At 42.1% G+C, this 26,712-nt stretch overlaps 1 protein-coding gene across 31 annotated transcripts in view; it reads right to left on the reverse strand.

Moving 5' to 3' along the window:
• The window catches only part of NEXN (nexilin F-actin binding protein), a 399,622-nt gene that overhangs the window by 78,400 nt on the left and 294,510 nt on the right, over positions 1–26,712 (reverse strand). For all 31 annotated transcript variants that reach the window (XM_085602023.1, XM_085602016.1, XM_085602002.1 and 28 more), the window contains one exon: positions 18,316–18,540. In XM_085602023.1, coding sequence (XP_085458149.1) covers positions 18,316–18,540 — 225 coding nt within the window. The remainder of the gene's footprint in view (positions 1–18,315; positions 18,541–26,712) is intronic.

Below are 26,712 nucleotides of genomic sequence, written 5' to 3' on the forward strand. Positions count from 1 at the left end.
AAAGCGGGTGTCCCACCTTTCCCTCACTAGAAGCAAGGGTCCCTATTTGGACTAAGGTACTTGCTTCAGCCAACTAGAGACCCCCAGTTCTAACAATCACCAAAAACATGATTCATCCTTTCCACAAGTCCGTTTCCTTGAGGATGATACAAAGAACGTTTGACATGTTTCACTCCTGAAACAGACAAAGTTTCAAATTCTTTGCTGACAAACTGCTTTCCATTGTCCCAAACAAGGACTTCTGGAAAGCTCTCTCTCGACCAAACCTCACTCAAAAAATCATAAACACTTTTGGTGTTAGCCTCCCTGACAAGCTTAAATTCTGGCCATTAGGAAGCATAGTGGATGAGGACTAAAATATACTTGGAACCATCTGAGAGAATCTCATATGGTCCCATGATATCCACACCAAGTTTCACCCAAGGACCATCAGGACACTCAGTGGGTATCAGGGGAGGAACAGAAACTTTAAGAGCTTCATCTGATGACCTACAGACACAAAAGTTGGCAACAAGATTTTCAATATCAGAATCCAAACTGGGCCACCAAAAAACATCACTAGCGACGCTTGGTGAAAGAAGAACCTAAATGTCCTTCATGGGCCCTCTCAATAATCCCTTTCCTAAAAACATGTGGAGGAATGAGCTTATCACCTAGAAACAGAAGACCATCTTCTAAGGAGATCGCACTCTCAATTTTACAATATGGTTGTAGCATAGGAGATAGCACTTTCTCTATAGGCCACCCATTCCTAACAAGGGTACCAACTGCAACCAGACAGTCTTCGCAATCTTCATCAATAAGATCCAAAAAATAAGTTTCGTCACCTTCATCACTTATGGCAGGAAACCGAGAGAGAAAGTCCGCTCTCCCATTCCTACCACCAGAAATATGCTTGACATCAAACTGTTACTGGAGGACCTTGGTAACCATCCGCATAATCCTAGGAGTACAGCATTTACTCATGCTGCCACACAAGATATTAATTAAGGGCTTGTGATTCGTTTGAAGTAGAAAACGTTTTCCCCAAATGTATGGACAAAACTTTTCAATCGCCCAGGAACAAGCTAAGAGTTCTTTCCCAATAACGAAATACTGTAATTCCGCAGCCTTCAGAACCCTTGATGCAAATCCAATGGCGTTTTCCACTCCATCCGCGTTAAAGTTGCACCCAAACCCACCTGCCTGGCATCAACAGTTAGACGAAAACAAAATTAAATGAATAGTGCACGACATTAAAAATAATGTTTAAATGCTGGTAGTCATACTCACTATGTTGAAGAAGAAAAAATAAACACAAAAATAAAGGTGTGCGCATCTCTGAGTGTAGAGCACCAGGAATCCAAGGAGGCAGTAGAAGAAGTGAGTTAAGGTGTGCACATCACCGTGATGGGCACAAACAACAAACATGAATGGAAGTAGATTAAATGGAAACTTGAGAAAAGATTGTACTAAACAACAATGGAACTCAGTAGGATAAGCGACAGTAATTGCAGTGGATACAATGTACATAGACATGGAGAATAAAGTTAAACGCTGCTGCCAGTTGTAAAAAAAAATACGAGCCAAAGGCGTGATGACATGATACTCTATTCCCGTATCACGTGACAAGGGAATAAGGGAGGATGTCGCTTGCCGCTTATGCCCAGTCTCTATGAAGGACATCAGATTTGCTGCTTGACGATTGCTGTCTCGTCACTACTTAGGGAACGAGGTATATGCCCAGTCTCCACAAAGGCACGATGGACTTGAATTGCCGCTTGACGCCGTCCCGTCACTGCCCAGACATTGTACCGCCACACGCCAGACTCACAAAGCAACTCTGTCACAGAGAGCGCAAGATAGAGTCCCAGCGTGGAACAGGCTGTGAGCGGCAGATCCACCCTAAAGAAACAATGGATGCCACGAGAAAGCCTCCGCGAGCTGAGCGCACGGGATGTCAGACAATGAAGGTGCACGAGGAGAATGAAAGGTATGGCGCTTGCACGGGAGAGACAGTTAGAAACGTGGGTTGATCACGTAGGAAAAATATGGATAATAATTTTTAAAAACACTATGGGGCAGATTTACAAGGTCTGGCGCATCTCTGCAAATCAGCAGGGATGCGCCAGAACACTTGCGACCCGCAAAACCACCCATGCGCCACCACTGATGTGCCGCATTTACAATGTGGCGCGCTGTGGCGCATGGATGGGCAGATGCTTGTCGCATTCCCGGCGGAAATGCGGCGCATTGCTGGAGTCGCGTCGCAAGCGCCACACGGCTCCAGCAAGGCTCGGGGTGCCCTATGCCTAACATGCTGCGTCAATCCTTACGCCTGCTTCAAGCAGGCACAGGGTTGTGATGCAGCATGGCCGTAAAAGTGACTGAGTGAAATCTTGTAGATTTCACTCAGCCACTTTTAGGAGGCGTTCCTGCGCCGGAACGCCCGCCCCCCACGCCAGACTGCCCACATGTGGCGCAGGGCTTTACAACGTGACGCAGCTCCCTATATGTGTCACGTTGTAAATACCCCACAGCATGGCGCTGGCTTTGCGCCGCCACAAAAGTGACACAACGGCGGCGCAAATGTGGCGTACGGGGCTTGTAAATCGGCCACACAGTACCTTGTTTGGGCTAAGTAGAGACAGGCAGAAAAGCAGTAGGTGATAAGAAGGCTTATCTGGTTTGTCCATGAGGGCTTGAAGTAGAAGTTGAGAAGTGTAGACAGGCTTCTAAATTGAAATAGACTGCACGCAGGGTAGATCCATGTAGCTAAGATCGTCGCCAATAAAATGTAGTAAAGATACTGGAAACAGAATCTGTCTTGAAGGAATTTACATTGAAAAGAAGCCAGCCAGGGAACAACCAGCTCCAACAGAAACAGCTTCAAGAGTCACACATATGTACATTCTCATGTTCCTAGGCAACCAGGAACATTCTAATAAGAACAGAGACAAAGTAATCACAAGCAAACAAAAGGAAACAAGATATAAGGAAATAACATAACTCAGGATACTACAGTAGGCTATCCCTAGTGGGTGTCCACACTGAATATATCTCTGTAATTTTGCCACTTAGATATAGGCAGCTTGTCTCATTTCAACTTCATTCAGCTGTACACAGTATTATCTGTGTGACAAATCTGAAAGATGCTTCATGTTTCAAGTCTATCAACGAAGAACATTCAAGACCATCGTACATTGGAAAAAGCCTCTTTATCTATAGAACCAATGAGAAAGTGGACAGTTACAGATTTGACCAAAGGTTGAGAGAAATCTATAGTTTATCAGTTCCATCACTTGAGTTTTGTTGGAGATATTTTTGAATGTTTTTAGACGGGGATATACATCAAGGAGAAGGTTGGAACAGAGTGTAACAAGCAAAGCATATTGGGGCAGATCATCAACGAGGCGTTAAAAAATTATCGCCTCTTTTGCGTCCGATGATTTTAACGCCCTATTAGCAAGGACACGTTAACGCGTGAATCCATGCTTCTTCGCCCTTTCCCTTAACGTTCAGCTTTGCATCTCTAATGAGATGCAAAGTGGGCGTTCCTCCCCAGAATAACGGGAGAAATGTCGCTAAGCGACATTTCTCCTATTATCAAGCCTTGCGCTAAGAAGCATAGCGGCAAGAAAAGTAGCAATAACCTCTGTTTTCGCAACTTTCCTTACGCCTGCTTCAAGACTGACTTAGCCATGATATCCTATGTAAGGTGGATATCATGGCTAAGTATGCCTTGCCCTATCATCATGCGGTAAAAAAACAATGGTTTGGATGTGGCCAAAAGGTCCAATAATAAAGTGATCCTAAGGAGAGCACTTATGGTTAGAGAGTTGAAGATTAATTATTTTAAAGGAGCAAAACAATTAATAATGCACATAGGGACATAAGTCAGTTCATGTGAAACATTTATTTCCACAACAATAGAATTCAGGTGCTGAATAGTTAAAGTCACTCCCAGTTCATATTTGGAAAGTCTTGGTAGAGGAGCTCAGCGCGTCATGCTGCTTGGGCTGTTCACAGCTTGCTCACCCGTTATATGTCCTGATGATGATCTCGAACAGTTGAGATCGAAACGCCGTTGACCCTTTACAACAAAACTCTTCCTATTCTATAAAGTTGCTTGAGGAGTTTTACACTATTGTTGTCAAAGCGTTGCCGTTATTTTTAACTTCACCATCACTCTGCATGTCACGCCTCTTTCACTTATTGTGTGAGCACCTGAATTCTATTGTTGTGGAAATAAATGTTTCACATGAACTGACTTATGTTCCTATGTACATTATTAATTTTTTTGCTCCTTTAAAATAATGAATCTTCAACTCTCTAACCATAAGTGCTCTCCTTAGGATCACTTTATTATTGGACCTTTTGGCCACACCCGAACCAGTTTTTTTTACCGCATATTTCACCCCAGGTTCACGTATTGGGGTACCCTTGTTTTTCTTAAAACTTGCCCTATCATCAAGCTATCGCCAAACTTTGTGAGATTATCGCTGGATTTCCAGCGATAATCTCACATTTGGCAGTTAGCGCTTGGAATTTTATCGCTTTGAGATAAGCATTGCTAATAGCACGCTATCTCAGCGATAAAATTCCACGTTACCCGGCGATAATTATCCTAGCGCTAAGTGCGCTTAGCGATAATTATCGCCGGTCCTTGATAATATGCCCCGTTAAGAAGAAAAACATCCAAAGAAGTTCGCAATTACCAACCATTAGCAATTTCTGCATCCTATCAAACTATATGTGGGTACTCAGCACATTAAGGCTAGAAAAAAGGAATCCTGATAATCACAGGTTTGTTGTGAATATGTGGCAGTAAGTGAGTGAGTGCCCTTCACTGCATGCATGCATGCTTACAAATGTCCAACGTCTGTGGCCCATGACACAGAACTGAAAACCACACATGATGGAGAGGAGAAAGCAGCATTTTGTGAAGCTCTTAAAGCACTCCAAATAAGTATTATGCTTATGTTAATGTAGGTTATAAAGCACACAGCAACCTGAAATGGTATTCTGGCGCTGAGGTATAAAGGCTATTAAATAGTCAGCATTAATGTGTAAAAAGTCAGATTTTGTGGGTTTTCGGAAAGGCAGCAGCTGCTGTAACATTCGCAAACAGTAAGAGAATTCCAAAGCTCAGACACATTAACTGAAAACCCCCTGCCACCTAATCTTCAGTGGCAGAACTTGGGAACAATGACCAAATGAGCACCAGAGAGCAGCAATGTACAAGCAGGAAGAGGATAGTGAAACTTAATTTCCAAATAGAGAGGACCCCAGCCATGAAGAGAACGATGTCCAAGGCAAAGAGATTTAAGTCAAGCTTTGGGAAATAGGCAGCCAATGAAGAGTATTCAATGTGACTGACATAGAAGAGAACCCAGGTCATTGCAGAGACAACCTCCTGGCAGCATTCTGAATTTGCTGGAAATGATTAAGAAGCCCAGAGGAAGAGCTGAGAAATAAGGGGTTATAGCAATCCGGGGGGTGGGGGGGAGGGTGGCTAAGAATTGTTGCCTCAACCACTAATGGCTGAGCTTGTAGCTGTAGAAAAGGGAGCATATGCAGCAACACATGCATAAATGAGAAATAAGGGATTAGAGAGATGATTGACTTGACTAGTCAAGGACAGCTTGTCATCGAAATAAAAGCCCAAGTTGTACAGTGTTGCAGATGGAGCTCGCACAACTTCCAATGAAGCTGGCCAAAAACCACGGGGAAGGACATGAGGAGATCCATGGCCAAGAAAACACAGTCACTGTCTTGTCTGCATTGAATTTTCAAGAATTGTCTGCTAGCCAACAGGAAACTCAACATGCTGTCTTGAATTAACACACATGGATCAGGAACAGAGTTGTCTACAGAAATGAATATCTGTGTGTCATCCGCGCAACTCATGAATTTTACACTAAAAGAATTAATCAAATGAGCCAGTGATGGAGCAAGGTTTCGTGTAAAAAGAAACTTGCTTGTATGCAATTCTCTCGAATAACCTGTAACATTATAATCAACAGGTTTGTGAGTACTAATTTCGCATTACATTTTACATATTGTATCTAGAGGAAGCTTTTCTATGTATTCTATTAGCCAGTAACCCGAGTGTCCTAAAATGGCTGCCAAAAACGCGGGAACTCTTCTGCGCATGTGTCTACTGCATCTACGTATTATGACGTCTCCTGTCGCTTGGTGGGAAATCTTTGCAGCTGCACAATAGCTTCTAACATGGCTTCGCATTAACGCACATGCCGTGCTGAAACTAACCTATGCAAGTTTTACTAAGCTATTAATGCAAAATATATATTAAGTAAATGGGATTAGAGTAGAAGTAAGTGGTATACAGTGAATTCGTTTAATTTCGTATTCTAACACGTTTCTCTCTGACTTTATTAATAGCTCGCATTTGGGCCTTGGAGGGAGACCAACGTCCATGTTCCCTTGCTGCAACTACGCATGCGTGCTACCTCTTTCTCCGGAAACCAATGAAGTCATTGAATGTCTGCCAACCCATGTGCCCAGCAAGGACATGGGAAGATCAGCTTCTGACCCTATGAGAGGAAGAAGACGAAACATTGTATTACAGATTTATCGATCCACATATGAAATGCTTGTGGGAATAAAGCTTGTGGGTATTAAGATAGGGGCGGAGAGTTAAACAATAGAACTAAAGAAAGTTATTGACCTTAGTATGGTGTGATGTCCTCACCCCACTGCCTGGCCCAATCAAATTGAGGGTGTACATAGAATTGAAACATTTGGGGGTGGATCATACATTTGAATTGGTATAACAGAGGTAAGTTCTAGTTAGTTAGACACACTTGATGCCGAGATGCTGATGTTATGCTGTGATTCTGCCCGAATTTGCTGAAATCTGATTGAAGAATCCAACACTAGGGAAAAATCGTGGAACAACTCAGGAGGCACATCTAGGAAGGGGTCCGGACGAGCCCGAGCTGGAGAGAGTAGCACCAGAGAGGGGTGTAACGCTGGCTTTACACTAGTGGAGATCACCTTCCCGGTCCTGAACCTGTCCCGAATCCTTGATTCTCTGATGTCTAGGTCCTCACACCATTCTAGGTAAATATAGCTCTGTGGGGTTGTTTCTACGTATTTGCTCTCTGTTCTTTTTTCTCCTCAGGTACTGTCATCTTAAGGATTCTTGCTAATAATGATTTACGCTAACTGTATACTATCGCCTGATGGAGAATTTGGTAAATCTACTTGTATTCTGATTTGACAACATTTTGAATTCAGATACATTTTTAAAACTCCTACTGAGTCTGTGATTCTGTGAATAAAAGTTAAATGTATATTATTTCCTCCCTATTCTAATCTACTACTAGATCTTTCGACATAGTACATTTACTAAGGAGACAGGGATGGTAAGAATTCTGATGTAAAGGTGCTCTGAGGTAAATCAAAATTGATGACCAGCGGATAATTGCTAGCTCATTGAATGCATGAATGTAAATGGGCCCAAATTGAGTGTTGTGTGTATGTATGTATAGACCTGGTAAACGTACATGCATCAGTTTTTCTTGGTAGCAGAGGCATGGTTAGTATAGTTAGTTAGGTGAGGATTGTGTTTGAAAATTTGAACTATTGATTTATGTTTTAACCAAAACCCGTTATGTAATTGTTTTATGTTGTCTGAAAATTCCCGGGAATATTGAATAGCGGGTGGTAAATGGAAGCCACACTGCAGTGAGGTTATTGGTCTGGATCGAGAAAGTGCTGAAAGTTACGCAGGACTAGAAGCACTATGTTAGGGATTCATTTGTTGTATGTTTGAGAGAATAATTGGTAGCAAAGAGTTCGCTGGTGAAAATTTGGTATTATATCACCTAGAAAGGGTAATACTGAAGGAGTAGCAGGTTCTCTGATGCTTGTATGAAGAGTAAGCGGAAAGGTTTTACTCGTAGTGTGTGAAGAGTAAGTGGAAGGGTTTTACTCGCAGTGAAAGAAATCTTACTATTCTTTGAATTAGTGTGTCAGACACAATAGCGAATGTTTATACGTCATTAATCAATGAGAATTGTGTGAAATTTTGTGAGGAAAATACGTTTTCGCATTACCTTGTAAAGGAGGGGTCAGTTGCGGATGCTGTATTGACGTCACTGAGGGCCGCGCTGGGATTGGTTGGAACAGCGGGCGTGTAGTTGATGCGAAATTGTAAAGGAGGGGTCAGTAGTAAGGAGTAACTCTGACGTCACAGAAAAACTGCGCAAGCATTGGCTGAGCGAGCAACAGAATAAAAGTTGATTGGTCTTCAGACTAGAAAACGCATTGGTATTGGAGAATTTTTTAGAATTAAAGCAAGCGTCTGATTGGTTATCAAAATAGAAATCCCAAGAATAATAATAGATAGTGGATTTTGCATGTACGATCCAACATTAACAGGGACTCGTCCAGACACAAGATTTATAGGGTTTGCTTACGAACAGTACCTTAACAAGCACAAGCACGCAATGTACGGAGAAAAAAGAAAAATGTCATTTATGCAAAAGGTTAAGAATTATTTTAAAAAGGACAAACCCATTAAGAGTAGAGAAGGGATTCTTATTCCTCCTCCAAATACGCCTGCATCATACATGATGGTGGAGTGAAGCTATCATATCTGTGTAAGTTTAGAAAATTGGGTAGAATACACAAAAGATGATGGAATATTAGCATTTCCTGAGTACGGAAGCTTTAATGTAAAAATATTGTACAATTTAAGAACACGGATGAATGAATTAGAACCAAGACCTAGATTGACTCAGTATGAGGCTTTGGAAGAATGGGAAATTGAAGCCTTTGAACGAGTTAGGCCACAAAGTAACAGGACCCTAAGCAAATAATATCCGAAATTTCCCAGAGAGACTAGAGATAGTCAAATGAAGCAATGGAGACAGGCCATGGTGGCAGATATCCTGTGTTAACATCAGAAGAGCAGACGGGAGATAAATGTAAAGAAGAAAACAAGCATTTAACCATGATAGATAGCGGAGAAGCAGAAGAAGGGTATTTAAAAGATGTATTGATAAAGTCCTACACCTTATAATGAGGGATTTTCTAGAATGACCCCTAGTGCCCCAATGGTAAGAACACCTTTGGTTCCACAAATAGTACATGACACCGCCAACAAGGTACTTAAAGAAAAAGGAAAGGAAGCAATAAATAAGAATAGAGATGAACAGATCCAAAAAATAACTCAGATGAATATACATCCTGATGCATTGACCATACCAGTAACTATAGGTCCAGTATTCCCATTGTATGGTGAAAAATCAAACAGTTCCAAAATTCCTGTGATGCCTACCCCAAGTATAGAACCTAGAAAAGAAAGGGTAATAATAGATGATCAAGCAAGTGAATGTGAATCAGTAATATCATTAATGGATTTACCCATAAGAGAACCAATAATGAAAACCCCGAAGAGGAATTTGCCCAGTTGTTCAAAGGAATTTAGACAGGAAACCTCAACAGGAACTAGAAGTGCCACAATAGCAACCCCAGAAGATATAGAGAGATGGTCTCAAGAAATAGAAAAGCCAAAATCACAGCCAAAATTATTAGATATTTTCAAATTGAGAGTAGAATTGGAAGAAATGGTCGCTGGAAATGTGGGTTTAGACAGATTAAACACGTACAGTGAAGAAGAGTTATTTGTTTGCAGAAGTATCACACGAAACACAAAAATATTTCATGAAAAATTGACAAATCTAGCCTCTGAGATGGGAATTGACATAGAGAACTCAAAGGTGTTGCAGAAACCATATAGAGCAGAATTTTCTGATATGGATTTGGAAAACATGAATGTGTCTGGAAGAAAATTACAGATCAGGGAGTTGTTATTGCTGTTACAAAAATGGGGGGGATCTTGAAAAATGGAAAGTTGGGTGGGCAAAGAAAAAGGAAGAAGCACAGGTAAATCGAACGATACCTGAATGTGCCATGAGAGAAACAGAAAAGGCTGAAAGGTTGTATCCGATGAGGGAAGTACCCGGAGGGGGGTACGTACATGTACCATGGACTAGACAGGATATTTTGTCGTTTACGAATGATTTCCCAAAATTGAGAGAGAAACCAGTGGAGTGGTACAGACAAGTTGAGAGGTTTGTGAAAGTTTCAAAGGTTTTGTTAAAAGATCTGGATGGTCTGTTTGACATAGTAGTACTTGCGGCTTTGTAGACAGAATGTAAAATTACTATAGATTGGCCCAGTGAGGAAGATCCAAGAGATTCAAAGACAGAAGCCCCGTCAGAAGATGTAATGAAAAAATATCATCAAGTGATCACTTTCCTGAAGAGTAAAATTCCCCAAAAGAAACTGATTGGGTAAAAATAGACAGAACAACCCAAGAAAAGAATAAGTCTGTACATGCCTATTACGAACATCTGTTACAGGTGTTCAAACAGTATAGTGGGTTTGAAAGTTTAGAGAACAAGGACATGACTCATTTTGTGTATCGATTTGTGACAGGGTTAAGACTGGATATATCACAAATGATTAAGCAGCACATGTTGTGTTGGCAATCAAAGTCCATTGACGAGATTCTAAAATATGCCAAATATTGTGGGGATGAGATTGATAACAAATGAAAAGCCTTAGAAGAAAAAGTAATGTGGGCTCAAGTAAAGTTAGCTGAACAGCAAGAGCTTCAATTGAATAAACAGAAAATCAAGGAAGAGTGCAAGGTCAAGGTGAAAATAATGGGGGTAAGCCACGGGGAAGAATGAACAGGGAGGAAGCAAAGAAAAAGTTTCCCTGACACGGGTGCGGGAAGTTGGGGCATTGGAAGAACAAGTGTAAATTAGTACAAGTTAATAATGGCCCGAATCAAAATTTAAATCTACAGACGCAGTTTGAGGTGTTAATGAGTCATCTGCAACAGGGTATAGATCTTCAGAGTCAATTGCCACCTGCCCCTAAGTCAAATTTTGTGAGTCAAGCCAAGTACAGTGTGGACGCCGGATTTCCAGAAGGAAGTGGTAAGAAAAATGTTGTAACATCACAGTTTCTTTTGCAGGATCCACTAATTGATTATGAGCAGGAATGACGGTGCCTGAGGGGGGAAGACGGAGAGTGCGTACTTGGCGCATCCCTACCGGTAGATCAGTCAGGTCCATATGTAGAAGGTAAAGTGGAAGGAAATGATATCACTTTCTTGTTGGATACTGATGCTACCAGGTCTACTGTCAGAACAGCAGACATTCCTAACCTGTCCCTCTCGGGTGAAGCCATCCAATTAGTAGGTGTTTTGAATAAACAGATTAGAACCCCGATCACAGAACCAATGGAGGTACGAATTGGAAATTTTAAAGAAATGCATAAATTCGTGGTCTGTGACTCAAGTCCTGTAAACTTGCTTGGAAGAGACTTGTTGTGCAAAATGAATTGCACCATATTTTGCACACCGGACGGTGTCACAATACAAAACCCAGATGAAGATGGAGTTTACAAGTTCATGTTAGCTAAACAGGGAACAGAAGTAAATTAATTATATTCAATGATAACCAAAAATGAATTACCTGCTGAAGTCAAACTGACAGTAAATGCCGAGATATGGGATTTTACTGGAAAAGAAATAGGATTGATGGCAAATGTAGATCCCGTAAAGGTGACAGTGAAAGAAGGTGCTGTTTATCCAAATACTCGACAATACCGAATGAGTCCAGAAATAAAAGCAGGGGTTGCAGCAGAGATTGAGCGATTAGTCGAACAAGGCATCCTGAAAGAAATAATGAGTAGCCCTTGTAACTCGCCTATAATTGGCATTAAGAAAGCTAACGGGAAGTATAGGGTGGTTCAAGATCTTAGGAAAATTAATAAAATTGTTGTACCATGCTGTCCAGCAGTGCCCAACCCAGCTGTGATTCTTTATCAGATACCATGGAAAGCAGGTTGGTTCACAGTAATTGATTTATGTCATGCGTTCTTATCGATTCCTTTGCATCCAGATAGCCAGTTTTTCTTTTCGTTCAAATTCGAAGAGCATGTTTACGTGTGGAATCTTGTGCCTCAAGGGTACACTGAAAGTCCTTCAATCTTTAATCAGATTCTCAAAAGAAGCCTTGAATCTCTTGTGTTGCCCAGAGAGTCAGTCCTGGTGCAGTATATCGATGACCTGTTAGTAGCGTCGAACACTAGAGATGACTGTGTTATTGATTCAATTGCATTGCTAAATCACTTGGCAAAAGGCGGACACAAAGTGTCCCCCAAGAAACTTCAGTTTTGTAAAAACTCAGTCAAATACTTAGGACATCAAATATAGAGAGGAATTAGGAGAGTGACATCTGAAAGAATCAGAATAATAAGACAATTGCAGTTGCCTTGAACCCAAAAAGAAATAAGAATGTTTCTTGGGGTTGTAGGATACTGTAGGCAATGGATTGTAGGATTTGCTTTGCTATCTAAACCTCTGATACAGATGACCAGAAAGAGAGCGAAGGACCCCATAGAATGGGATGATGAAAGCATGGAATCATTTAGAAAGTTGCGAGATTGTTTGTGTGAGGCACCTGCTTTAGGAATGCCAGACTATTCAAAAGAATTTGCATTATTCTGCTATGAGCGGGGTAATCGTTCACTTTCAGTTCTGATACAAAGACATGGATTAATGAGAAGACCAGTGGCATATTTTTCTGCTACTCTAGATCCTGTGGCATGTGCATTACCAGGTTGCCTGAAAGCTGTAGCCGCAACCTGTGTGAGCATAGAACAGAGTGAGTCAATTGTGATGGGACACCCTGTCAAGGTGTATGTTCCCCATTCAGTTGTGATTTTGCTGACCAAAACCAGAACGCAGTATCTCACTCCCAGTAGGCTAACAAAATATGAGAGAATAATACTGGGGGCTGAAAACGTGACTATAGAGAGGTGTACTGTTCTTAATCCAGCCACTTTACTACCTGATCCTTACCAAGAAGAAGTGAAAGATGAGGTTGAACATGAATGTCTTGACGTGACAGAACTTAGCACCAAACCACATCCTGACATACAAGAGGAACCCTTGAAAAATGCAGTTCATGAGCTTTTTGTAGTTGGGTCATGCATGCGACACGAGGAGGGAGGATTGAGTGCTGCTTACGCTGTGTGTACATTAACTGGAATAGTCGAGGCATCCTATTTACCAGAAGTCAGAGAAGTCAGATCTGCACAAGTAGCCAAATTGATTGCTTTAATTAAAGCATGCAAAGTTGGGAAAAATTGGAGAATAACCATATTTACTGACAGCCAATCTGGTAATGGGGTTGTGCATGATTTTGGCCAGCTATGGATGCAGAGGGATTTCCTGACTTCTTCAGGAACTCCTATTAAAAATGGAAATTATGTGAGAGAATTGATTGAGGCAATTCAATTACCAAAAGAGGTGGCCATGGTTAAGTGTGCTGCTCACCAATCAGGAGATGACTATGTGACAGCCGGTAACCGATATACTGACCAGGTTGCCCAACACTGTGCGCGGCATAAAATTGCCCTAAACAAGAAAATCTAAACATGTGGAATCAGCTGCCAACTTATGCTACTTGCAGGAATGGGAACCTGGGAGGAGGTGAAAGATCTGCAGGATGCAGTAGAAATAAGAGAATAGGAAGAGTGGGTAAAAATAGGATGTCAAAGAAGAGCAGAAGATGGTGTGTGGGTTTGTTATGATGGCAGACCAGTAATGCCAGATAGTATGCTTGCACCTATGGCTAGAATGTATCATGGAGACACATATGTGGGCAGAGATGCTATGATTCGACTTTTCAGACAAGATTGGTTTAACGCAAAGTTCAGGAATGTAGCAGAGAGTCTTTGCCAAAGATGTTTAACATGTCAACAAATTAATCCTGGCAGGAAAACAGTGGTTAGTATGGGAAAGATTGGAAAGGCAGAAGGTCCCTTTGTAAGACTTCAATTAGATATCATTCAACTGCCTGCTTGTCGAGGGTTGAAATATGTACTTGTCATTGTTTGTTTATTTTCAAAGTGGGTGGAAGCATACCCGACCCGAAGAAATGACAGCTTGACAGTGGTCAAACTCTTAAGAGAACTCATCCCTAGATTTGGTTTTCCAGTAACAATTGAATCAGATAAAGGGTCTCATTTTAATAATGAAATAATTCAACTAATTTGTGAAGCATTCAAAGTCGAACAAAAATTGCACTGCGCTTACCGTCCAGAGGCTTCTGGGGTGGTAGAACAATTGAATGGCACAATCAAGTCAAGACGCAGAAAGGTATGTGCATCCACCTCACTAGAATGGCCTGATGCTTTGCCTTTGGTTCTGATGGGACTCAGAAGTATTCCAGACAAAAATACTGGATTGAGTCCCCATGAAATACTCACGGGAAGAACCAAGAGACAAGCATGTGTACCAGGACACAAGCTGTTGAATATAACTGATGACTTGGTTTTGGAGTATTGCAAAGAGTCGGCTGACAGAGTGCGTTCTATCTCGCATCAGGTTGGGGAAGACGCAGTCAACAGACAGCTGAACCAAGCGCATGATCTGAATCCAGGTGACTGGGTAGTTGTGAAGATTCACAATCGAGAATCGTGCCTAGCACCCAGGTGGGTTAAACCGCATCAAGTTATACTTATTACTTCAACAGCTGTAAAGTGTGCAGGATTACCTAATTGGGTTCATGCAAGTCATACCAAAGGGGTACCAGCTCCTGAAGAAGAAGAGTTTCAATTGAAACGAGAAATTGAAGTTGTGGAAGGTTGTGCAGCTGAAGAACTTCCTATAGAAGATCCTGAGGTAGCTGCCCAAGAACAACCAAGCACTTATCAGGATGACTGGACCCTAGTGCTGGACATACCTGAAGTATTTATAAGAACTAGAAGGCAAACGCAGTTAGACAGACAGGAAAAGAGTGAGGATCAGTCAGGTATAGAAGTACTCACTCAGGAGAGTAGGGAAACGACTATTAGGGAACCTGAGCAGGAACAGTTAAGGAGAGAGCAATATACTCAGACAGAAGTAAACCAAAGCCCTAATCCTGAGTCTGAGGAGGGACAGGTAAGGTTTAGAGAAAACGTTCAGGCAGAAGAAGGTAAAGAGGTAAAAAGACCTGAACAGGACCAGATAGGCATAGAAACACAAGTTCAGGATACAGAAGAAAAACCAGGCATTACCAATCCTGAACAGGGTCAGATTGAGGTAGACGAACATATCCAGGCAGAACAGGCCAGAACAATAAGCCCTGGACAAGGTCAGATAGAGAGGAAAACTGAAGACGGAAATGATCAAATTGTGCTTAAATTAAGGGAAAACAAAAGAAGCCTTGAAGAAACTGGCAGTGCGGTGAAAATTAAGAAAAGTTGAAAAGGTGATAATTGGCCAAGAACTATCAAAATACTAAAATATCGTCTTAAGACAATCAGCGAAGAACCTGATCAAGTAAACAAAGTATCTAGTCAATCTGGACCTTCCACAGTAACACCAAAATGAAGGAGTCAAAGGTTGAAGACATTGAATAACAGGTTCAAGGGTCCTGAGTGGACATATGTCATTCTTGAAGATTTTGAAAATCTCGAATTAAATAAAGAAAGTGATGAAGAACTGAATGTCGAGCAAACTGATGAAGAAGTGAGACCGACTTGAAAGAGAGAGAAGACGCTTAAGGTGTTATCTCATACCGGGTTCTGAATTAAAGAAGAGACAAATCTTCTTGTCCAAAAATGTCTGATGATAAAGTTATCGGAAAACCAAAACAAAGCTGTATAAAGAAGTGTTGTAGGGTCTGTATATGTAGCTTAGTATTGGTCCTTATAACATTGGTAATATTGGTAATAGCTATTCCTTATTTGATGGTTACAAACAAACAGAATAGTACTAATACACATACAGAGGTAGGAAACATTAAAGGAGATAGAGTAGACTTAGAAATTCCAGATGAGTTAGATTTACATCATACTGTAGATAAAAACGAAACTGATTTAAATGTATTTGCAAACCTATTAGTCCATTATGTAGAAACAATAGAAGTTAGTGATTGTTATGTTTGCATGAAATTGCCAAACTCAGTAGCTGAAGGGGTAACAAATCATCACTTACCTTTGACATATGTTATTTCATGTAGTGTATTGGCTAGTTTATTTTATAGAACTGGAAAACTGCTGTATTATTATTCACATGTAGATGTAATATTTTCAGAAGTCCCTATGCAAAAGAGCATGAACCCTGTCCTTAGTACTAGAGACTCACAATTCATGGGTGAATATTTCCTAACAATGAAGGCAATAGATATAGCTGATGCACACAAACGCAACCTAACATGTAAGTTACATGAAGAAGAAAAGATATTTTTGAACTTAGTAGAACATAAGAGACAGGACTTCCAAAGAAGGGCCTCAGAACCGAAACCTCAGATACCCAAATGGGCTGAAAGGGAAGACTCATGCTGCTATGTCTCTGGATTTTGAAAAGAAAGGGAAAATCTGTCTCTATAGACAAAAAAACAGAATATAACAATGCATTTATTGGTTGCAGTGAATGTGAACACAACTTTTTAGTAATTGGGGGATTCGTACTAAAAGGAGGAACTGATCCAGTATTTCCTGGAATTATTATATTTATGGGAACAAAGCTTATTTTAGGTTACCTGATCATTGGTATGGGAGTTGCTATTTCGGAATAGTATTCCCTAAAGTTTATCATGTTAAAAGAATCACTGGAAGCAATAATGACGGTAATGGACTAACCAGACATAAAAGGGCTAGTTTTTCTGAAATAGTAGGTGATATATTTGGTGCATTGATACCTTCAGTGGGGGTTCGACTGAATTCTCGAAACATCTGGCAATTGTCAACAGTAATTGATCAGTTATTTACTGACACTGCTGGAGGATTTTTATTGAGCAATACAGAATTAGTTGCTGTTAGATCAATGGTTTTGCAAAATCGACTTGCCCTTGATATCTTATTAGCAAAAGAGGGTGGAGTCTGTAAAATGTCGAAAGCGCAACATTGTTGCACATATCTACCTGACAAAAGTATAGAAATTGGAAGGTATATTAAAAATATTACACATTTGGAAGAAGAACTGAAAGCACTGGAGGTTGACAGTGTATGGAAGAAGATAACCAATAGTTTTCCCACTATTAGTAGTTGGTTTTCTAACAAAGGTAAGAGTATCTTTGGTCAAATACTATTGCCGATCATGGGCATAACTTTGTTAGTTCTGGTGATAATGTGCTGCCACAAATGTAGTGGAAAAAGAAAAAGGTATGAAGTGAATGAGAAGGGTAGGAAAAGAAAATTGGACGAAATACGACTAGAAGAATTGAAAGGAAATATCTACAAAAGAATGAAAGGATCACAATTTAAGAAAGATACCGGAAGGAATAAAAGATTTGAAGAAATTGAAATGGTAGAATGCTAAAGTCGCATCTGGTTTAATAGAAACTAGAGGGGATAACCTGTAACATTATAATCAACATGTTTGTGAGTACTAATTTCGCATTACATTTTACATATTGTATCTAGGGGAAGCTTTTCTATGTATTCTACTAACCAGTAAACCGAGTGTCCTAAAATGGCAGCCAAAAACGCAGGAACTCTTCTACGCATGCGTCTACTACATCTACGTAGTATGGCGTCTCCTGTCGCTTGGTGGGAAATCTTTGCAGCTGCGCAATAGCTTCTAACATGGCAGACAGACTTGAGGCAAACGTAGGACAGACTTAAGACAGACTTAAGACAAAATCCTAACTTTACTACTACTAAATGCATTCTGTGAATACCAAAAGTAGTAAGTTTAGGATTTTGTCTTAAGTTAGTTCTGTGAATCGGGCCCTATGTCGGGCTCTATGCATAACAAAGAGAAATATCTTGACTTCTCCTCCTTTCTTCCTCTTTCTATGTGTGCTGCATTCTGAAGCACACATAGAAAGAGGGATATGCCTCCCAGGATTGTTTTTGTGCATGAAGGTGCCCCTTCCTGTGCAAAAACAATACTGCATGCAACACAGGCATCCTTGCACAATGGTGCAAGGGTGCCTGTGCTGGAGCTAGGCTGCCAAAAGGGCAGCAATGCATGGGAAAGGACAGGAGTGCCCTGTATTGCCTTAAATACAGTGCAATCCTGCCCTTTCTCTGACGCGCAGTGCAGTGTAGAAAGGTGACTGGCTATGCTGCGCTGCTTTGTACTGCGTAACGTTCTCACAAATGGGCCCCTAGGTGTTTTCTCCTTAAATAAATAAACTCAAATAATTTGAAAATTTTGTATGTTTAAGAGCAGTTTTTGTCATTGTTAAATAGATCAATGAAAACAAATGACATATTTGCCACAAGTCTACAGGGACAAGGTTCAATAAGTCAATTTTGCATGCAGACAGAGAGGAAGGTTCTTACCTCTTGGAAGTGTTCTGCTTCCCTTTCCCTTATTTCAATGTCAATTGCTTTTCTTCTTGCCCGTTCTTCTTCAATTTTTTTCTGAATTTCTTCTTCTGACAATTCGCCAATTTTTTCAAATTTGCTTTTTAAATTCTTTGCTTGAATGGATCCTGTTCTTTTTAACTTTATTAATTCTTCATATTCTCTGCTCATTATTTCGTAGGTTTCATTCACTTCCTCCTCCTTAAAGAGGTCAAAGAAAAAACATGTAATGAAGCAAACAAAGCAGTTGATTACCTCACTGGTGCACACGGCAATGCCCTATGACAAACTACAATTTATCTGGTGTATTTTTCTTACGTCATGTAGAATAGGTTGAGTCTGAAAAATGGATAGCATACCACTCTTCATTAGCTGCTGTGAGTTTAAACAGCACTCATGGAAATCTTGACTGATTCGAAACCTAAATAACACACATTTTCCTATTTCACAGATGAAGTGTGCATTGACAGAATCTGTGAGCTGTGTAATATGTATGCAGCGTTTAGTGGGGCTATTTGTAAAGATAGAAGGTGGTTTATAACCAGAATCAATTCCAAGCAAAAAAGCGTCCAGCATTCTATGCACTGAATACCTTCATAAAACACATTCATTTATGACGTATCACATTACAGAGGAGGGCTGTGATATAACATAAGAAAATTCAAAGGTAAATGATATTGCCTGTTCGGTACAAAGTTTATGGCCCAGGGAGATTACCACTTAAGTGGTTGAAGGCAAAAAAGGGGGGATCCCAAATTGCTGAGATCTATCTAAATGCAAGGCCAAGATTTTACAGTGGAGAACAAAGCCAGAATGAATCAAGGGAATGCAGATGAGGCATTTCCCTGGTTTTACCTACTGGACTTCCTCAACTCTAGAGTAAAGATCTGGGTAGTCAGATCTGGGGCATCTGTTAGGAAGGGAATGTCCCTGCATGGAATACAGACATGCTACCCTGCTCTGAGCGTCAGACTGCATGTATATCTGGTATCCTGACTTTTAATTTGGCCATAGCAACATGCTAATCTAACATGTACACAGAGGTGAAGGCCTGTCCTTGACTATTCAAGCTTCTATGACCTGCAGGGGCACACTAAGCATGCCCTCTAAAGGGATAGAGAAGTACTGTCCCTGTCATGGGTATAGCACATAAACCAGTGCAGGCAGCATACCATGATTCTGAGATCGATAATGTGACCAGACCTGTGTTATTAATAGTGTGGCGTACAGACCTGTCTTGTGTAATGCTCCATTGTTATGTGTATGCCCAGAACCTTGCACTGGCATCCTCATTGTATGTTGAGTGTGTGTGTATGAGTAGTGTGCATGTGATAAATTTGGTTACTGGTTGAGTGGGGTGTGAGCCCTGGTCAAGCAGCATTCACAATCCTTGTCAGGGTTAGGCACAAGAAAACTCCAAATTAACCTGTGCTCAATCCCCTGGTAGCTTGGCACAGATCAGTCAGGCTTAGCTTAGCGGCAATGTATAAAGTATTTGTGCAACACTCCAGACAGTAAAACTGTGAAAACATCACACAAATAAATCCTAAACCAGGTTACAAAAATAGAGCAGAATTAGTAAATAAAACAAAACCAAAATGACAAAAATCTATGGTACAAGGGTTATGAATTGTTAAAGAATAAAATGAAAAATAGCACCTAAACATAAAACGCCAACCGTGGCTAACTGGTCGCACTGGACCGGCTCAAAGTCAAAAGTTCAGGCAGACTGCAGTAGAGCGCAGGTCACAAACAGTCCCAGATTATTTCCACTTAAGTTATACTTTCTCATGTTTTGTGCCAAGAAGCCTGTGTGCATTGGAGAGGGTCTCAGGGAGCAAAGAGAGCATTAGCGGGCAGTTATTGGCCTGATACAAAGAGCACGCCGGGTTGTCGTGGACAGACAGGCTGGTGCTTCGCGTTGGCGGTCCCCCATGAGTGGTGGATGCTGTAGTGCGAAGAGACTGCCTGGCGGCAACCTGTGCTGATCTCCACTGCAAGCGGTGCAATATAAGTGCAAACAGGCCCGTTCTCGGTCGCGAAGACCCCAAAAGCTTGATTTGAGTGTGTTGAGCCACACCAAGGGTCCAGGACCTGAGGGGCACCAATTGGGAGTCAGGAACTCACTGCAACTAGGTTCGGGAACTGTTTGGGGAGCCTTTTATGTCCCTGAGCCTCAGATCAAGAGGCCAACAGACTAGCCCTTGGAGTCACTCTGGGGTCCTGGGTTCAAGATGAAATTGCAGGTCCAGTTCTTCTTCCCCCGGCAAAAGGACAGCAGGTCAGCACAGCAGGGCAGCAGTTCCTTTAGAGCAGAAGTCCAGCAGAGTGGCTGTCCTTATAGCAGCACAGCAGTTCTGCTTTCTTTCTGGGTATCCACAGATCCAAAAGTGTAATGAAGTGATTGTGTCTGAGTATTTATACACAGTTGTGCCTTTGAAATGGGGAGCAGCTTCTAGAGGCAGGCCTTTGAAGTGCATAAATGCCCTACCTTCCTGGCCCTGGCTCCAGACTAACTACAGGTGGTATGCAGCCCTTTGTGTGGAGGCAGGACACAGCCCATTCAAGTGTAAGTGGGGCTAGGCCCAGCTTCTCCCACCCATCCTGTCAGTGATGGCCCATCCAGTCACACCTAAGCTCTCCATTGTGTGTGGCTGTCTAGGAGATATACACAAAGCCCAACTGTTAGCTACACCCAGTCTTGTGAACCAGACACACAGGTGTAGGCACCAAATGGCTTAGGCAATTAAATGCCAATGTTTCTAAAAGTGGCATTTTCAGAATTACAATTTAAAATCTGACTTTACCATAAGTTAGGATTTTAAATTGTGATTTCAAAGACTACAAACATGAAGAGGTTACCTGTTCCCATTTGGAAATTACACTTATGAAATGTAATACAGAATTTCAATGTTACCCTATGGGAGAGCTAGGCAAGTCAGTGGTGAAAAACAAATTTAAGAGTGTTTCACTACCAGGACATGTAAAACTTAGAGGTACATGTCCTACTTTTTCAATATAGTATACCCTGCCCTCTGGATGAAGGTATTAGTTTTTTACTACCAGGACATGTAAAACTTAAAAGTACATGTCCAACATTTTAAATACACTGCACCCCGCCCTTGGGGCTGTCCAGGGACTACCTTAGAGATGACTTATATGTATTAAAAAGGATGGTTTGGGCCTGGCAAAAGGTTTACTTTGCCAGGTTGCAATGGCGGTTTAAAAACTGCACGCACAGGCTCTGCATTGGAAGGCCTAAGACATGTTTTAAAGGGCAATTTAAGTGGCTGGCACAATCAGTGCTGCAGTACCACTTGTTGCATTTAATTTACAGGTCACGGGCACAGGTAGTGCCACTTTGCTAGCAACTTAACTATGCCAATTGGGTAGCCAATGTTCCCATGTTTTAAGGATAGAGCACAAGCACTTTAGCACAAGTTAGCAGTGTTAAAGTGCACAGAGTCCTATGGCCAACACAAATAGCTTCAGCAAAACACAGGAGGTCTGAAGGCAAAATGTTTGGGGATGACCCTGCTAAAAGAGCTAAGAACAACAGTGCAAATAGCAAGTCTGAGCAAGTCTGAGTACTGAAGCCAGGAGGATCCCTTTTGGATATCCCTGGTTTGGCACATCACACGCTGGAGGATCAGAGCTTTCTCTACTCAGTTCAAGGGTATAGATTGTATTCTTGTGGCTGGAAGCCGCAGATTGAGACATTGAAGTGAGGAGGGTGGAGACAGGGTTACATTTAGAAACTGGATGAGACCATCAGCTAACAAGAGGCTGCTTATTAGTTCTTCCTGTGCACTGCCATTTTCTTGATGGTAAGGGAAAAGGGGCAGTTTCTGCTGTGTTAGGTGGAGGAAGTGTCTAGATCAAGGCTGTTATTTTGTCTATAACTGATTATTGTTTCAGAATGTCTGATGACAGCCAGGTACAGAAACCTCACATTTTATTGTGCCCGTGTTGTGAGTGCTGCAGTTTTGAGACAGCTACAGTGCTACCTGCTGTGAAAAAATAAGTCTACACAGTGGCTGTGTCTCAGAAAGACACTTCAAAAGAGAACCACCCCATACTGGCTCTGAAGTTAGCGACTGTGGATATACATCCCCTGTTTTAGAAAATGTGCATAACCGAGGGAACCAAAATGTCCTACTTTGTTCTTCTTCTTAGTCCTTGAAAACCAAGTAAGGGAGTGCTCGACAAATTACCCGAAGCACTGCTGTGCACCCAGGGCTGGTGTCTGCTTGGCAGCTAGTCTCCCAGACATGAGGGGACATCATCCAAAGTCTGCACTTTTTTCTGGAGGAGCTGAGTTTCTGCCTAGTAGCTAGAAGACTCCCTGTCTGCTTAGAGATAAAAGGATCTGTCTGGCACTGAAGGAGGAGAGACAGTCCAGGAGGAGAAGCCCAGCAGGACCCAGAGACTGAGAGACACCAAAAAAAGCAGATTGCTTGACAGCAAAATCAGGAATGATCTCTGCTGCAGAGGGTCTCCATGGTCTCTCACATGTGGTTCTTAGCAGGAACCGCTTCAAACCTTGTAAGTGTGTCAGCATACTCATGGAAGCAACTGTCTACATCAGCTCTATGAATGCTGTAATTTCCTGCATTGGCCTAAATAGGACTGCAAGTACCATACTGAATGGGATGGCCCCAAGGAAGAGGGTTGGCAAGATTCAGGGGACCCTCCCAGGTGAGAGTCTGGACAGTGGGGAGGTTACCCCCATGTCCTTTGTCCAGTTTCACGCCAGAGCGGGAGCCAAAGTCTCCCAGGACTGGTTTGAACTGGAGTATGCACAGGGACACCAAATGTGCCCCTCATGTAGACTTTACACTACATACTGTCTGGGAGGTGGACACACCTCCCTGTGACAGGATGCCTATTGTTCTGCCTTCCCCTGCTCGAGCTCAGCAGCAGGAGGGCAGAAATGTGTCTGGTCAGCAGCAACCATTTTGCGCTGTCTGGGACTAGAAGCCTGGTACCGGGAACACCAGGGACCTCACAAAGCTTGCTTCTGAGGGGTGCAATCATACCTCCCACACTGGTTACCGGTGTGAGGGTATTATTCCAACAACCAAACATGATAGGGTTTGTTTCAGCCAATTTAGAGCTGGTCATCACGTGGTCGCATAATGCCACTCTATATGTCGTAAATGGCTGCTTCACTGACAACCCGGGAGAATGGACTCTGTACTCTTCAGGGGTGTCCTGCTCATGCAGTGGCACCCTCTCACTTAGAACCAAGCACCCTGCCTTCAGGATTGTTAAGGTCTGCTATAGGGGTGACTTATAGGTTTTAAGTACAGAGACCCTTAGATATAGTAAATCTATATCTTAAGTAAGTGGTGCATGCACCAACTTACACAGGCTGCAATGGCAGGCCTGTAGTTCCATTTTGCATGGCCTCTCATGGGTGGCATAATACATCCTGCAGCCCATAGGAGGCCTCTGGAGTACCTATGCCCAGGGTACATGTGTACCATATACTAGGGACTGACAAGGGTACCACAGTATCCAATCTGGAGTGTACCTAAGTACATGGTATAACAGTTTATAGAGAAATTAGATAGACTGGGGTCCTGATTAGCAGGATCCCAGTTAGACTAGTCAAAAACAGTATTACATTTAGCAAAAAGTGATTGGGGGTTACCATAACAAGCAGATCCTACTTTTCTACATATGGGATGTTCCTCAATATGGCTTATAAATGTACATTAATATGAACAGTTACAGGAAGCACTTGAAACAAAACTAGGTCCAAAAGCTAAGGCCCTGATTATAAGTGCAGGGCTAAATTCCGAGTTGTGTGATTATTATCACACTCTCTGAGTTTTCCCCTGATAAATTCCAGCAGGTCAAACCTGCCGTAATTTATTGGGGAAAAGTCCCATAAAAAAGGTAAAACATACAGAATTTGGTGTGTTAAATACTGATTCCATATATTATGTCTAATTTTGAAGGGCACAACTTGTAATAGGCGATAATTATCTCACCTGATCCCCATAGTATCGGATTTTAAAAGGTGAGATAATGATTGCCTTTGCACCCAGGCTCTCGTAATGAGGGTCTAAGGACCTGATTACACGTTGAGGTGTGTAAGAGTTTGGGTTGCTGGTTGAGGGGGGAGAAACCCTACTCAAGCAGGAACCACAATCCTTGTCAGAGTGAGGCACAAGAAAACTCCAAATGAACCTATGCTCAACCCTCTGGTAGCTTGGAATGGAGCAGTGAGTCTTGAATCAGAGGCACTGTGTAAAGTATTTATGCAGCAATTCAAACAATAATAAAGTGAAAACACAACACAAGAAAATCTCACACCAATTTAGGAAAATAGAGTACATTTCAATAAATAAATCAAGACCAATATGATAAAAATCCAATCAGTAGAAGTGGAGATTTTAAAGATTTCAGTGAATATAATACCAAAAAGGACAAAGAGCACTATAGATATCTGGTAGCACTAGACCGGGCCAAAGTCACGAGTTCAGGTCAACCGTGATGGAAGGTGGGCTGGCTACAGGGACCCAGCTTGGCCCGCTGAACACGAGTACCTTAAATCCTGGTTGGGAAGAGTTGTGCAGTCCCACATCGAGGATGCGTCCTACAGCCAAGGTGATGCGAGGTCCTGATCGGAGATGCTATCTGAGTGCCTAGCAACTGCCTAAAGTTCTGCACGAACTCCATTCTGGCTACAAGACCTGCGCCGGTCCTTCTTTCATGGGCACAGGTATCAACACCACCACTGCTGGAGGAGATCCAGTGTTGACTCCGATGTCTGACCACAAACCAAATCGGTCTCAACCCCTAAAGATGTTGTGCTGCAACTTCACTCCAGTGCGCTCAGTTCCTGTACAACCTGATTCTGACAACTGGACTAGCTATACAGTGGAGCTGTCCTCAGAGGCTCCATCATCTTTTTGGTTCACATTCACACAAGAGTTTACCTCCTTGAGATGACAATAGTGATAACAGAGATGATTTGCCCCTGCATTATGGTGACAAAAGTTTACATGTGGATCTACAAGAGGCCTCTGGGCTTGAGACTTCCACTGATACATGGTTGATTTCCCCCATTGGGTCCTCAACTAAATTAAGTCCTTTGCAGTAGTAATTCAACTGCTGCTGAGGTCCTGGACCTACAACTGCCTCATGTTAAGGTTAAATCTAATGTCCTTTCAGAAGTTCAGCAGCCTGAGCCTACTTCCTCTGAGTCCTTCCTGATTCAACAGAGCCCAGTTGATACTCTGATGGGCACCCAGCCCAAGACATGCTCCATGGTGAACTGTCAGGTGGCCATACACCTAATTGTCATCCAGGGCCCCAGATTTTCTGACATATTATCCTATCCCAGTGAGTTTGATTGTTCAGGCTTTCATCAGCCAGGTTAACCTCAATTAATTCCCTACCACTCACCAGGATAGTGAGTCAAACAGGATTGAGGCATTCAGAAAATAAATGTTCTCCTAGGTCAGTCTAGCCTTGAAATTGGTCAATATAACCTGCTTACTAGCCCGATGCACACACTCTGTCTGAGAAATGGCCAGCAACATTGTGATGTTGGTCCTGTAGAATTTAGGGCCTTCCTGGCTCAAACCATTCAGGATGGTCATGATGAGGCCAAATAGATAATTTGTGATCGCCTGGATTCTAGAGATTGCTTTGGGTGAGCAGTTGGCCCCAGTGTGGTGCTCCATTGTCATACAAGGATGAGGTCCAAGGAGTTTTCGGGAAATGTGTAGGCATTCCTTATGGGTATGCCTATTGATGGATCCCACCTATTTGGCAAAAAGTTGACTTTGTCTTAAAATATTTTAAAGAGAGTCAGGCTACTGGATGTTTTGGGGCCTATTCACCCTTTCCATAAGGCTTCCCCACCAGTTTCAGTCTTCCCAGGGCCACTCAAGGGGGCTGACATAGGACTGGAATCAAGCATCCTAGGACCGGTTTCGGGGTTTCGCCCCTCATCAGCCAGGCTAGCTTGACTCCCACATCAGAGCAGCTATCACAAGAGCACCTTTCCATCTTACTGCAAGAGGTGCAAGTTCTACTTTTTTAAGGGGCCATTGAGAGGGTTCACGCCTCAGAGATAGGTACAGGCTTTTACCAGCTCAATTTCCTCCTTGTTCTGCTGAAGGATGGAGGCCCTTTCCTATTTTAGATCTTTTCCCTTTAAATGCCTCCCTGCAGAAGGACACAATGCTCATGCTGACTTGTGTAATTCTGTCTAGTGTAATCACCCCAGAATTCTGCAACATTACGTGAAATTAGGCGAAAAGAGTAATTCTGCATTTAGTGCAAAAATGCCCCCTTGTGCATAAAATGGACAAGAAGATGCATTTTCTGCTAAGAAATAGTGCTAAATGCAAC

Source organism: Triturus cristatus, chromosome 4_2, assembly GCF_964204655.1.
Source record: "Triturus cristatus chromosome 4_2, aTriCri1.1, whole genome shotgun sequence".
NCBI classification, from domain to species: domain Eukaryota; kingdom Metazoa; phylum Chordata; class Amphibia; order Caudata; family Salamandridae; genus Triturus; species Triturus cristatus.